Source organism: Convolutriloba macropyga, chromosome 1 (genome assembly GCF_964194025.1).
Source record: "Convolutriloba macropyga chromosome 1, txConMacr16.3, whole genome shotgun sequence".
NCBI classification, from domain to species: domain Eukaryota; kingdom Metazoa; phylum Xenacoelomorpha; order Acoela; family Convolutidae; genus Convolutriloba; species Convolutriloba macropyga.
This window is the reverse complement of record NC_134468.1, coordinates 11,678,507-11,692,273: the sequence shown is the minus strand read 5'-3', so window position 1 is coordinate 11,692,273 and position 13,767 is coordinate 11,678,507. Positions and strand designations below refer to the sequence as shown.

General features: G+C 37.2%; 1 protein-coding gene across 1 annotated transcript; it reads right to left on the bottom strand.

Annotated features, from left to right (window-relative positions):
- Nucleotides 1–4,865: 4,865 nt before the first annotated feature.
- On the bottom strand, nt 4,866–12,858 carry LOC142345721 (N-acylethanolamine-hydrolyzing acid amidase-like). Its single transcript, XM_075398003.1, has 3 exons — nt 12,319–12,858; nt 8,232–8,394; nt 4,866–5,309 (listed from the first exon to the last, which is right to left on the bottom strand). The coding sequence occupies exons 1-3, from the start codon at nt 12,785–12,787 to the stop codon at nt 4,895–4,897; spliced, it is 1,047 nt and encodes a 348-aa protein (XP_075254118.1). The 5' UTR covers nt 12,788–12,858; the 3' UTR covers nt 4,866–4,894.
- Nucleotides 12,859–13,767: the final 909 nt, after the last annotated feature.

Genomic DNA, 13,767 nt, shown 5'->3' with positions numbered 1-13,767 from the left:
CTGTTCAGATATACGAATATCAGCGTCACGTATTTGGAGCTAAGAGTTCTCCAACTTGCGCGAACTATCCTCTCAAGCGAGTGGGACTGGACAACGAAAAAGAGTATCCAATAGCAACAAAGGCAATACAAAACAACTTCTACATGGACGATTTCATCAAATCGGTAGAAACCTCGGAAGAAGCAATTGAATTTTTCAACCAACTACAATCTCTTCTCTCACAACATGGATTTGAACTGAAGAAGTGGATAAGCAACAATGATGCAGTTACCGAAGCAATCCCAGAAGACTTGAAGTCAATCAGCAACACAAAGCAAGTCGAAGTGGAACCCAATACGGAGGGATCCTCAGTGCTAGGACTACAATGGACTGTTATTGATGACAGTCTTCAAGTGTGTAGAGGCACCAACAAGGAAATGGAAACCCCTATAACCCAGAGGAAGATTCTGTCATTGGTATCTTCAGTATTCGACCCCATCGGATTGTTTGCTCCGTTCAGTGTTCACATGAGACGACTTCTGAAAGGCATCTGGACTAAGAATGGACAACATTGGGACAACGAAGTGGAGCCCAGTGAAGAGGAAGAATTCCTGAGATGGAAAGAACAACTTCCAATAGTGGCTGAGACAAGCATCAATAGAAGGTACTTCAACAGAGAGAGGGATAAAGCCGAACTCCATGTGTTTGCTGACGCATCTGAAGACACGATGTGTGCAGCGGCTTATCTACGCTCACAACCAAAAGAATACTCAGCTGACTTAGCATTTGTCATTGGAAAAAGCAGAGTAGCACCGATGAGGCATCTTTCAATACCGCGATTGGAATTGCAAGCGGCAGTCATGGCAGTGAGGTTGAAAGAACAGATAGTCAAGGAACATGAAATGAGGATAAATATTTGCAGTTTTTGGTCAGACTCAACTACGGTATTGCAGTGGATACACAGTTCCCATCGCAAACAACAAGTGTTTGTGGCCAATCGAGTAGCTGAGATACTAGACACAACTGATGTTTCACAGTGGAACATGTGAGCGGTATCAACAACCCAGCGGACATTGGCACCAGAGCTATCAACATTGAGGAACTCAAGAGGAGTGAGTGGCTCACTGGGCCGGCCTGGTTAAAACGACCAGAAAGTGAATGGCCAGAGCAAGTGAACCTAATTTTTGCATCAGATGAAGAGAATATACCCCCATCAGTATTCATGATACAGGCTGAAGAGAAGAAAGCTGTTATTCAGTGGGAACGGTTCAGTAACTTCAACAGACTAGTAAATACAGTGGCATACGTACAGCGAGCATTGAACAAACACGAACCAGCAACAATCATAGTTAGCATTGAAGAGAGAGAAAAAGCAAAAGCAACGATCTTCAAACTACTACAGCAAGAACAGTTTGGTGAAGAGATGAAATCTCTCAAAGTTGAAAAGGAAATTCCAAAAGGCAGCAAAATCCTACAATTCTCACCCTTCCTAGATGAAGAAGGACTTATTCGAGCCAAAGGCAGAATAGGCAAGAGCCAATTGGACTTCAATGCAAAGCATCCAATTTTGCTATATTGGAAACGTCATGCGGTTGAATTATTCTTGCGAAACGATCACAAGGACAATCAACACGAGGGCACTGAGCATGTAAGAAACATTGTTCAGCAGAAGATGTGGATCCTAGGCATACGGAACGCCTTAAGATCAATCAAGAACAAGTGCATTACCTGCAGAAAAGGCAGAGCTTAAACGATAGCACCAGTAATGGCAGGTCTACCCGAAGAGCGGTTAGATGCTTCAACAGCCTTTACAAATGTTGGAGTCGACTATTTTGGCCCTTTCATTGTGAAGATTGGGCGAAGAAATGAAAAGCGATGGTGTTGTCTATTTACTTGTCTAACTATGAGAGCGGTGCATATAGAAGTGGTACCTAAGTTGGACACTGATAGCTGTCTCAATACAATAATGAGATTTATTGCTCGAAGAGGCAAACCGAATACGATCATCAGCGACAATGGGACAAATTTTGTTGGAGTCGCAAGAGAGTTTGCAGAGTACGTTGCGGCATGGAACAAAGAAGGGATCGAAGAACATCTAATTCAACGAGGAATCAGTTGGAAGTTCAATCCACCCGCAGCACCTCACTTTGGAGGAGTGTGGGAGCGGTTGGTGAGAAGTTGCAAGAAAGCAATGTATGCAGTATTGGGGAACAGATCAGTCACCGAGGACGTTCTTTCAACAACGATGTGCATCGGTGAGCAGACTTTGAATGCGAGACCTTTGACTCCAGTCAGTTCGGATGTTAATGACTTAGAAGCATTGACCCCCAATCACTTCTTGCTTGGCAACAAGAACGTTTGCTTACCCTACCTACCATGCGCGGAGGAATTTGTCGATCATCGAAAGCTCTTTCGACAAACTCAAGCCTATGCAAATCTCATATGGGACAGATTTCGTAAAGAAAATCTGCCAACTCTGAATAATCGGCAAAAATGGCGATCTACGGCGAACGAAACCCTCAAAGAAGGCGATCTCGTTTGGTTGATCGAAGATAGTGATAAACGTGGATATTACAACCTAGGTCGAGTTACGGAGACCATCGATGGGTCTGACGGTGTGATTCGATCAGCTATAGTTCGAACGAACGACGGAGTGTACAAGAGACCAGTAGTGAAGCTCGCCCCAGTACTACCTGGAAAAGATGTTTTCGCGATGGAAAACAGGGCCTGCGATATTGCAGCTGAGCTTAACAACTCAGAAATCAAATTGAATAGCGCTTTAAGGCCATTTCAAGCCTTAAAGCTAGAATAGTGTGATAAGCGATATTTAATGCTACATTCTATCGAAGCCAAACGGATTTGTTCATTTTGTTCAACATTTATATTTAGCAACTAATATTAGTACACAATCCTCATTCATGAAGTGAAACTATAACTCAAACTCGAACTACCTCAACCACCAGCAAAACATTACTACGACTTAACAGTATTGCATCAGATTCTTTGCGATTGGATTGCGAATCAACCTGTTATTGATACAGAATATTCGACAAAACTTTTATATGGTTAACAAATTTCCCATGACATCAAATTTACACTAAAAAAGTGACGTTATGGAAAAGTGTTCACATTCTGTCGACATTATTATCTACAACCAATCAACAGTTGAATTTGACATGTAAATCCACGTGACTAGCAGCATAAAAGGAGCTTGAAAAACTACCAAAAATCAGTTGAAACTCATAAATTTGTTTATATTAAACTGACATACAGTGCGTATTGAAGCACACTTTCTTGAGCGGTAAATTACTTGTTATCGTGTCTTGTTTCTGTAGATCATATTAGTGATTGTACTGTTTTAACTTTACTTTGACTTGTGAAAAGAGAATTAACTTTGATATTCTCAAATTTTCTTTCGGAGGAACAAAGTTCCTAAGTAAGAGAAACTTTGTGCAAAGCATAAAGTCAGTTTCTCTTACTGGCTTTAACGCAGCCTAGCATAGTTCCCAAATTGCGTTATTGAGCAACTGAGTGCACTAAAAAGCACAAAGTGCGAATTTCGTTACATTTGTTAACTTTGATTAACGTGCGAATTTGGTTACATTTGTTAACTTAGATTATCGGGAAAAGGTCGCCGAGAACATTAAAACATTGCGAGATAGAAATTGTTTACCTTAACCAGTCGCTAGGACAGTTACCTAGAGCTGCACATAAGGGGTTTTGCATTTTCGAATCATAATTTGAGTTATTAACCAAAACTCAAACAACATTTAATTGTTTGAAACAAGTTTGTTATTTAGCAAAGCTGAACAATTAGTTATTTGAAATTATTGAACCACAAGTAATGAAACGGTAATCTACAGCATAGCGGATAATACAGTTCACAAAAGTTAACTGCAAAAACACAATATCCGGACAGTTTTGAAACCGCTGAAACGAACTGGGCGGTGTAAAGTTTTCCTTGACTTTGATAGGAGAGCAGCCGTTACAGAGATAATTAACCCCCGAGGAAGAGCGCACCCCTATTTTACGAGATTAACATCAAAGACCACTGCTCTAAGTTTTGGTAATCGCAGTTGAGCTGAAAGTTATTATGCGTTTGGAACTAATATTTTTTTTTTACTTATGAACCCAAAAACCTGTACATAAAACGACCTCTATTTTTCTGAAAATAATGCGTTACACCAATGATGACCGCTACTTCAGCAGTTAAAAGTGTCAGTCGGGTACCCCAACTCAAGTCGGTCTGGTGCCACCAATGCAAGATTGAAGTCCATCTAATAAGAGCTGATTTTGTTCTGGATGGTCTAGACTGAATAGATCAGACTTCGGTCGCTCGTCTCATCCTGGGAGTTTTCTTGCGAAATAATGATAGAATACTACCAAATTCTTAGATAAAATGATTCGACAGGCCAAATTCTTTGCAAAACCGTCAAAGATTCTGATCACAATAACCGCTTAAGAGCGTAAGTATGACACTATTAAATATACCCTATGAAAGTATGAAGCCAAAGAAACATTTTTTGTGTCGAAATTGGTGCAAAGTGGTTGTCGTTCAGCTGGGAGTGATTTTTCAGTTTGTCAGAAGTACCCGTTATACTCGTAGATAAAACTGTTGGAGATCACATCGCAATTTACCAGTTTTCAAAAAAGAATTCACCCTGCCTGAAAATAAATTCGTAATAAATCACGAAATTTTGCTATTAGAACATTGGAGCTTTTACCGTGCTAATTCAGTTATTTTATTTCCGTAACTGCCGGTCCCAAGCCAAGATTGCAAAATGGGGAGGTTGAACCCATACGCAGTATACTGGAAAATTTTCAAAAGCCATTTTTGATCCCGACTTAAGAAAATTTGTCCCTACATATTTTAAAATCTCAATTTTTATTTCAGTTTGATTTTGTACAAAATTTTTCAAATTAAACAGCTTTCAAATAAGTTCAATTTTGGACATATTGTGAAAGATGAGAAAGTTTGTTCATTCTTAATCGGGTCCGTCCGCATAAGTTGCCGCAGCCACTTCAAGTCAAATTTTTCTTCAGAGTCTAATTTTTCAGATAAAAGTTGTTCAGCAATGTGCGATCTTTGATCAGATTTCAAGTCTAAGTCTACATTGGTTTGGTACAAACAAAGTCTCTCTATATTTGCCTCGAGTTCGGAGTTTTCATCTAAGATGGTGTTGATTTTGAAGTTGTTTCGATCTCGAGTGATAATTGCTGCTTCGTGACTTTCAGCTCCAATTAGAAGAAAGTAAGCTGGCGCTATTAGAGTTTTCCTGGAAAGAAGATTGTTTGTTTCTGTGTACGTTTTGCAATTTTCAATTGCTTCTCTAAACACATTCAATAAAGTTCATACAAAAACATTCTCCTTAAGTTATCTAAAACCAATTTTCAAACCAAAATGCAACTAAAAACTGGAAAACAATCAGCACATGTGAGCAAATCGCTCCCCGACACCAAATGTTTGTTGAAATACTAGCCTCTACCAGACAGTCAATGCGTTTTGAAATCGTTTCGAAAATCGGATCTTTTTCCGCTTGTGCCCCCCCCCCCCCTTGCTTAGTGGGTGCATATGATTTGCAACCCCCAGACTCAGGTGCCATAACTTTACATAAGGGTTTAGTAACTAATTGCACGTGCTCTTTAACTGGGGGAGCATAGCGGCACAAAGGGAAAAGTTCCCAAACATCAAAATGACTCACTTTTTCTCTCCGCTTCCTCTTTTGATCTGATCAAAGCTACAGTCCCTTCCCAGACTTTACAATTAGATTCGACTCACATTTCTACCGCCTCAAACAGGGAAGACTCCAACGATTCAACGTTTTAAGCTGTCACATTACTGAATTTAAACAGTGTTTTTTTTTCAATAGATTATAGCCAACGAGAGATGATCTTTTTACAATTCGAAGAATTTTTACAATTCAAAGAATTTGAATTGTATTGGGGCGCTGTCTCTTTTTTAAGATCTGTTCACACATCTTCATGATTTTTGAAGTCAAATTGGAGTAGTGATTTTGTGATTTTGGTCACGCCGAAACAGGAAGTGGAGCGAAAAAGCGAGTGGTTTTGCGACGTGAAATTTTTTCGCTCCAAATTTAAAGTAGAGTGAGAAAACGGTGTTTGAACAAAGATTGACTTTCTCGCTAGTGGTTTTTTGTTCACATGCGGCAATTTCACTTTGATTTTTACTGTTTTTTCGATTTTTTGGATTGTTTTTCTTCTAAATGGTTTTCCCAATCCATTCATAGTCCGTTCTAGGTCTAGTTTTCTGTTTAGTCAATGAAAATTCTTTGAACTGTACGTCAAGACTTGTCCTGCTATATTTTTTATTTGCGCCTCCAAATACGTCTCCCTCCTCAGTATGTTATGCGTCCCCCAGATACAGAGCAAGTTCCATTACACAGTAAATCATTATGTAAAAATATGACGCGTGCGTCTGGCGGGTGTCAATTCTATACACTCACTAAGCTGAGGGGCCGGGGAAGGGGACACAAACTGAACAGATGCAGCAAATATAACAGCTTTTCGATTTCTTTATCTAAATTTAGGAAATCATATCATAAACAAAACACAGGTCCTAATTAAGAAAAATTTTATTCGGCCATAGAGTAGAAGTTTTTTTTTAACTCGCACTGTTTGTAGCCAACTGATAATTGTTTTAGCCAAAGCGCATAAACGTTTTGCACAGCCAGTTTTTCTTTACGATGTTTGGGTTTAAGGCACCGTCAGTTTAGCAACAAAGCATAAACTTGATCTGGAACCTAAACGGTTGATTAGAATTATTCCATATAAAACCAGAGGCCCAAAATCGCTAATTGAAGAACGTTGTAACCATGAGCTATACTTAGCCAAATAGCATCACAAATATGATCTACCTGAGCTGTTTTTAAAACCATTAAAAAGAGTGCTTCGTAGAGGACATTTCGGAGAAAAATTATTGACAGTTCGTAACTAGATAAGTTAACTCATAAACGCAAAGGTGCCACCAAAATTAAATGCAGGTGATCGTACCAAGCCATAGAGTGGTCTCAAAAACAATGACAGCAACTTCAGTTAATACTTTTTGTCAGGATTTTCTGAAGCAATGCATTCTGAACAGCGAAGAATTAGAACCAGTGTTTTATTGACCCCTAATAATTTCCTTATTTTTCTATTAAGCCCAACACCAATTAATTGTTATCAAGCGATACTCAATTCTTCGACCAAAATTTGAGACAATTCGGAAAATTTAAAAAAAACGGATCCTCGAGGGTTCGATAGTTTTCTCCCCTTTAAACTGCATCATAACTGTACACTGTATATTAAGTTACTATGTTTGTATATACAAAAGGGAAAAATTTTTTAACTATTTTATTAAAAAGTGCAAAATATCACTAAAGGGGTCTTAATCTATCGGGGGACAAAAATTTTATTTAGACTGACCGGAATTAACCTGTAATTTCCTAAAAAGGCCAAAGAAAATATCGGTAATTTTGTTCCCGGGTCGAGGAAAAATCGGAAAAATATGTAAGATAAGCGGTGAAAAGTTAGTTTTTTCACCGCAAATTTCGTACATAATTTTGCGGTGAAATGCGGTGAATGCGGTGAAATTTTGTAAGATCACCGCTAGAGTAAGCGGTGATCTTACAAAAATTCACCACAATTAACCGCTAAAATATGTAATTAAGCGGTGAATATATGTAATTTCACCGCATTCACCGCTTATCTTACATAATTTGGACACTTTGTTTCAAGGCGGTGAATTTATATAATTTCACCGCTAAATTCAGCGGTAAAATTATGTAATTTCACCGCTACCAGGCGATTAAGGTTTTTTTTCACCGCATTCACCGCCTGATTTATGTAAGTTCACCGCATTCACCGCTTATCTTACCAAATTTTCCGCATTCACCGCTTATCTTACATAATTTTGCGTTGAATGGCGGTGACACCTCGACCCGGGTTTACAAAATGGCAAAACACAGCCAGGTTGAGGTGCTAGACCCCAGCCACCAAGCCAAGTCTATTTCTAGACTTTGGTCTCTGATCAGACCGTGCGAGACCGAAAGTACCTCTGATCAGACTTTCGCGTGACACAAGGAATAGTTCCATTGTATTCCTCTCTGAGCAGAAGGGCTTTTACCGTTTTACTGCGACATTACCCTTCAGAACCGGTCCTATTCTTTTGGACAAGATTTCAAAGTAGGTTCCAAAGGACCAATTCGATGTAGACAGACAGACAGCAGAAAGATCAGATTCCTGTTTTCGCAAACCTCATGAGTAGTTGTGGTAGCATTCCATTGTTGAGGAAAGAGAAGAAGGAGCACTCTATTGATCCAGTGACCCTGGCATTGATGGCTACGGCAAATGAGTCATACCTCATGCCAGTTGTGATGCTCACAGTACCCACTGCAGGGAAATTCACAATCCCAATATCTAACAAATAGTCACAAAACTTCATGCAAATAGATTTTTATGTTTTGAAAATTCCAAGGATGAGGTCCGAGGCCCGAAACAGGTATGGGCTCGATCGAACACGAGCAGACTTTGGTTACCCTGGGCCGGACGAAAGAGACCCAAGATCAGACTCTGAGCTAAAACTTAACAGCCTCAGACCCTTGATGAGACCAAACAGTCCAAAGAAGACTCTGGACCAGATACCGACCTAAGCATTTAGAAGCAGCTTTAAAATATATAATTATTTTACGTTAATTTATTCGGGATCGAAAGTCGGCAAGATTTTGATCTATTTGTTCTCTCAATAAATTTTGATAAGAGATATGGACCAGATCGAGGTCACCCAAATATTGATATGTACCAGAACAAATAAATAAAATAAGGGTAGGTCCAGACCAAAAAGAATCAGAAGTCATAAATAGGTGTGGGACAGATAAATTTCAAGGTTTAGGCCAGATTGAGAAGTCAGATATTAGGGCCTGTACCAGATGTACCATCGAAAGTTGAGCATCAGCAAGAAAAATCAGACCAAACTCAACTCAAGTATGGACCAGGTTGAAAACCGTGACGGAAATTTCTTTTAGGACTGTGAGCTCGGTTGCATGGAACCCCCTGTCCGCAACCCAATTCCAGCCAACTCAGTTTTGTGTTGTATGGTGGATCTCAAATCCTGGGAATCTTGTTACAAAAGAATTATTGGTATATTTATGTTTTAAATATATATTTAAAATTTTGGCCTATTTTTAATTTGGACACCAAATAATTGTTGTTTTGGTTTTCTAGTAAACATCCTAGAACTAAGCTGCATACATTTGCCATATTGACACCCTATCAAAATTTTCCTTGAATTAGAAATACCATAAATTATGCCTCCACTTCGAAAAAAACTGCTACTCGACCAATAATTGGAATGCAAAGACAGCATGCCCCCAGGAATTAAACCCCACAGAAATAACCCCCTAAATGATAAAAGTGCTGTTTTGCTGGTTGTATCATATGTATTCCCGAAATAGGAAAAAGAGTGTTCAAAAACCACGCAAAGTTTTTTGCTTTTTGCTTTAATTTTTTTTGCCAAAAGCATCACTTTTTTCCTCTATTTAGACTTATTTTTTGAAAATTATTCGGTAACGATTTTTTTTATTCCTCAAACTGCTACAGTTGCTCATTTGAATTCGATCACATATTGAAAACACATTGAACAACGGTACACAGCACCTGAGGTTCCGTCCCCTCTCATTCCCAATCGAAGCTCAAATTTATGCCTGCGAGACGACAGTGAAGAAATTTTAAAATGGCAAACGCTAGAGTAATAGCCATGAAGTTTTTCACCGATGTTTCACCAAATATCCAATCTGACATGCAAGGTGGCAAAATTAGCATAAAGACCTGTCTAGACATCTGACTATGCAATATTTTTGTCTTTATATTGCAACATTCAAATCTCAAAATTTATTTCAGTTTTATTTCATCAGTTTTTTAAAATCCTTTAAAAGATCAAAAAATTTAAATTCTGAAAGCAGATAAGAGCTATCGTAAGTTCCACTGAGGAAACAGTTTACAAGAGCAACAACGTACTGAAATTAAAATCCATAAAACGGTATTAAAAAATTGCCATCTAAGTTATTGTACACAATAGCATGCTGAAATCGTGAACTGCTTTAAATATACCACTGTTGAAGACCTAGTAAAAAGTTACGATGGGCACTACTTTGAACCAAAATTTAAAAAAAACGTACATTAGCAGCAGAGGAAACTGGAAAATTTAAAAAGGCGTGCATGAAAACCTCAAGGCTACTTGTAAATAAGACTAGAAGAAAGAACAAAAAAAATATACAGCGGTGATGCTTCATAAGTCACTAAGAATTGTCGAAGCAAAATTTAAAACAACTGTCTGTAATTTCTATTCATTCAACAATTTTAACTTATGTTTTATTAGAGAACCGACGAGATTTTGCATTAATAAGAATTTCAGGAGAAAGAATAATAAGAAATCTTAAAACTCATCAATGTTTCGAGAAAATAAATAATAAAGCAACAAACTCTATGGTTATATACTAAAATTTTTAATGTGTTCTATTAGATTTATTGCATAATTTGAACGGCATTGAGAACAGTCATTAATGAGAATAAGCAACCAGACAACATATCGACTTAAAAAAAGATGGTTAAAATTTTGTGAACAAACGCTCTCCGGTTGTTAAAACCCCTTTTTTATAGACTGAAAGAAGAAAACAGATTTTTGAAGTTAAGTGACTGGTCAAACGTGAGAATAAGCAATTCCACATCCCAGAAATATCATGGATGGCAAAACTCAACAAATGATCAGCAGCTACTGACTGATCAACCAAAAACAATTCTCGAATGAATCTATAGTATGCGGTTTAGACCTGCCATTACTCAGAAAACGCAATAAAGCACCATAAACGACAAGAAAATTCTAAATTTTCCAAAGATGTAAATGTTTCAAAGCAATAGCAAACAACCGAAAAATTTGAGAATTTATTTTTAGCTGGAATAAAAAAAAAGATGATGCTAATTTATGATGTTCATTTTTGAAGCTATTTTGCAAAAAACAATGCAAGCATATATTTTGCTGAGACGCAAATTTGCTAAAGAGTTATTGAATTTGAGTGTTGTCAGAATAAGAGAAAACTAGCTACGAAACCAAAAAAAATAGTTTAAGCATCATTTTCAAGTTAGTGGGCTGTGAAAAAAAGAGATAAAAACCAATCCAAATTTACAAAAAACGATATGATCAGTCGGAACTGAAAAAATTAATTTTGAATTATAAAGTAGGTCTTGTTTTTTTTTTAAAAAAAAATTCCGAGTTATGCGTTGATTTACACAACAAATTGCTGCCACGCAACATTAGACCACATGCATAATATGAAGTAGAGTTTCTACTTAAGTTTCTAAGGCACTTCAGTCATCAAAATATAGAGAAAAAGTGAACAGACTTTTAACTGCAATAACACCTGATGACTTAAGAATTGTCATGAAGCAAAACTCCAAAATATTTGTCATCAAACTATTTGAATTTGAACATTCTTTTTTTTTCAGTCGAAAAACAAAATGCGAAAAAATGTACGCTTTTTCCAGAATACATTTCACTTGTTACATCCCCATAACCATTCTATTCTAGAAATAGAACACTGCTCACCTTGTTGACAAACAAAAAGACAATGCGCGTTGAAAATGAAAAAAAAAAAATTGAAGCGCCAAAAATACGCAATTTTCTGAACAATTTGAAACATTCACGTCAGTTGATCTCCCGAGATTCTTAGTGTTTGTTTGTAATTGGACAATTCGTTTGAAACACAAAAAACAACAATTAAAACGGAAAATCAAATAAGGCGCAATCTCTAAAAACAAGCAAATTTGACTCTTTTGCTTCAGTAACTATTAGCCTAGCAAGTATTAAAGTTTCTATATTTTAATAGGAAGATCCATATAAAATCAGTGAAAAAAGGAGTTAGAACTGCTTTAAGAAAACGCCTATGAAAAAATTTTCACTCATAAAAATCAGCCTGAAAAAATCAAAACCCTCACTTCAATTTGCACTCATATTCCTTCAGCAACAAGCAAAAAATTCTTTTTGTTACATGCGGGCTTGCTCCTAAATCTTGTTTTACGGTAAATAGACCTAATAGCAAATGGATGATCATTACTCCCCTTCGAGTTATGATAAAAAGATGAAAATATTTTAAACATTTAACATAAGTTCGGGAAAAATCAATAACTTATTGTCCAAAAACACAACCCTCGGATTAAAATTTTATTAGCTCGTCAGGTTTTCTAATGATGCCACCCAAAATTTGCAACAATAAATTTATCGACCGGCCAAAATTGACTGCACAAAAATGGGCGGAAAAAGGAATTAAATATCGGTATCGATGCGATTACCTTTTCCTGATTCATCAACAATTCTAGCATTGAATGTGTAACGTCTCCAGTAATCATTGTAGTCGAAGTCAATGTTGCGTCCCAAAGTCAAGATTCCATCAATCGCGCAAATAACTCCGGTGCAACCACTTTTTTCAGCGTACGAGTTTTGTTGTCTTTTTTCAGCGCAATGTAGCTCGTATATTATATTCTGGTACACCAAGAGTTCAAATCGGATACTTAGAATTACAGAAAGCGCTTCTAGCTCTTCCGCAAATTGTCCGAATAGCAAATGAGGCCTTTTTGAGATTTCAAACATAAGTCGCTGCACATTTTTGTCGCTATTTTGATAAAGGGGTTTGATAAATTTATCAAAGTCATTGGTGTATTTTGTTTTCGAAAAGTTGGGTAAATTTTGTAGAACATTTTTCCATCTGTCTATGGCTGCCAATCGTTTATCAAGAACAACTTTTGGAATTTGGTCTTCCATTTAACATTCAAACTGAAAGCAAAGATTGGGTTATTTGCTTGGTAAATTTGTAGAATCATACACCAATTCGAAACGTGTTGTCAAAGTTTGAGAGGTTGAATTGAATTTGACTAATCTTAGTATGAAAATACGTCGCCGTACTAAATTTTGCAATTTTTGAGATGTTAAAAAGGTGTCAGGACAATTTACCCAATTCCATTTTAACCAATGCCATTATACCCAATGTCATTTTACCCAACCTGCCATTTTACCCAATGCCAACTTACCCAATTTACCCCATTGCTAAATTAACCAGAACGACTATTTAGCCGACTATAAAACAAATGGCCCGTGGGACTTGATATGAAACTATCACAACCGAACATGGGATTATATTTTCCACAAATATTTTAAATCATCCTTCTAATAGCGACTGCTAATTTGTAATCAGATAATTGAACGAAAAGATCAAAGAGAATTGGGTAAGTTGGTATTGGGTAAAATGACATTGGGTAAAATGGCATTGGGTAAAATGGAATTGGGTAAATTGTCATGTAACCGTTAAAAATTAAAACCAGCACCAAAAAGTAATAAAGGTAAATCGATTGAGAAAACTTAAATTATATTTTAAATTGTTTTTAGGAGTTCAGACTTTAGAAATTGGTAATTACAAAGTTTGGCTACGTTGCCGTAAAAACATATTACGGGCTTATACGGCGACATGCCAACTTTTGTAAGTTTTATACGCCGCCGTATAAGTCTTACCAAATATTCAAAGTTTTGTCTCGACGTGGGTAGCATGTGTGTCACAAAAAAAAACAATTTTTCGATATTCGTTTTGAATTTTTTAAAACTGCTTCTAAATGTTTTAGTCGCGTTTGCCTCAGGATCTACCTTGGATCTCTTCAACTGGCTTAGGATGAAGAAATTCAGGGTGTTGGTGTTCAGGGTCTAAGTCGGTTGTTTCAGGCCCTGGGTCTACCCTTGGGTCAATTGGCTCT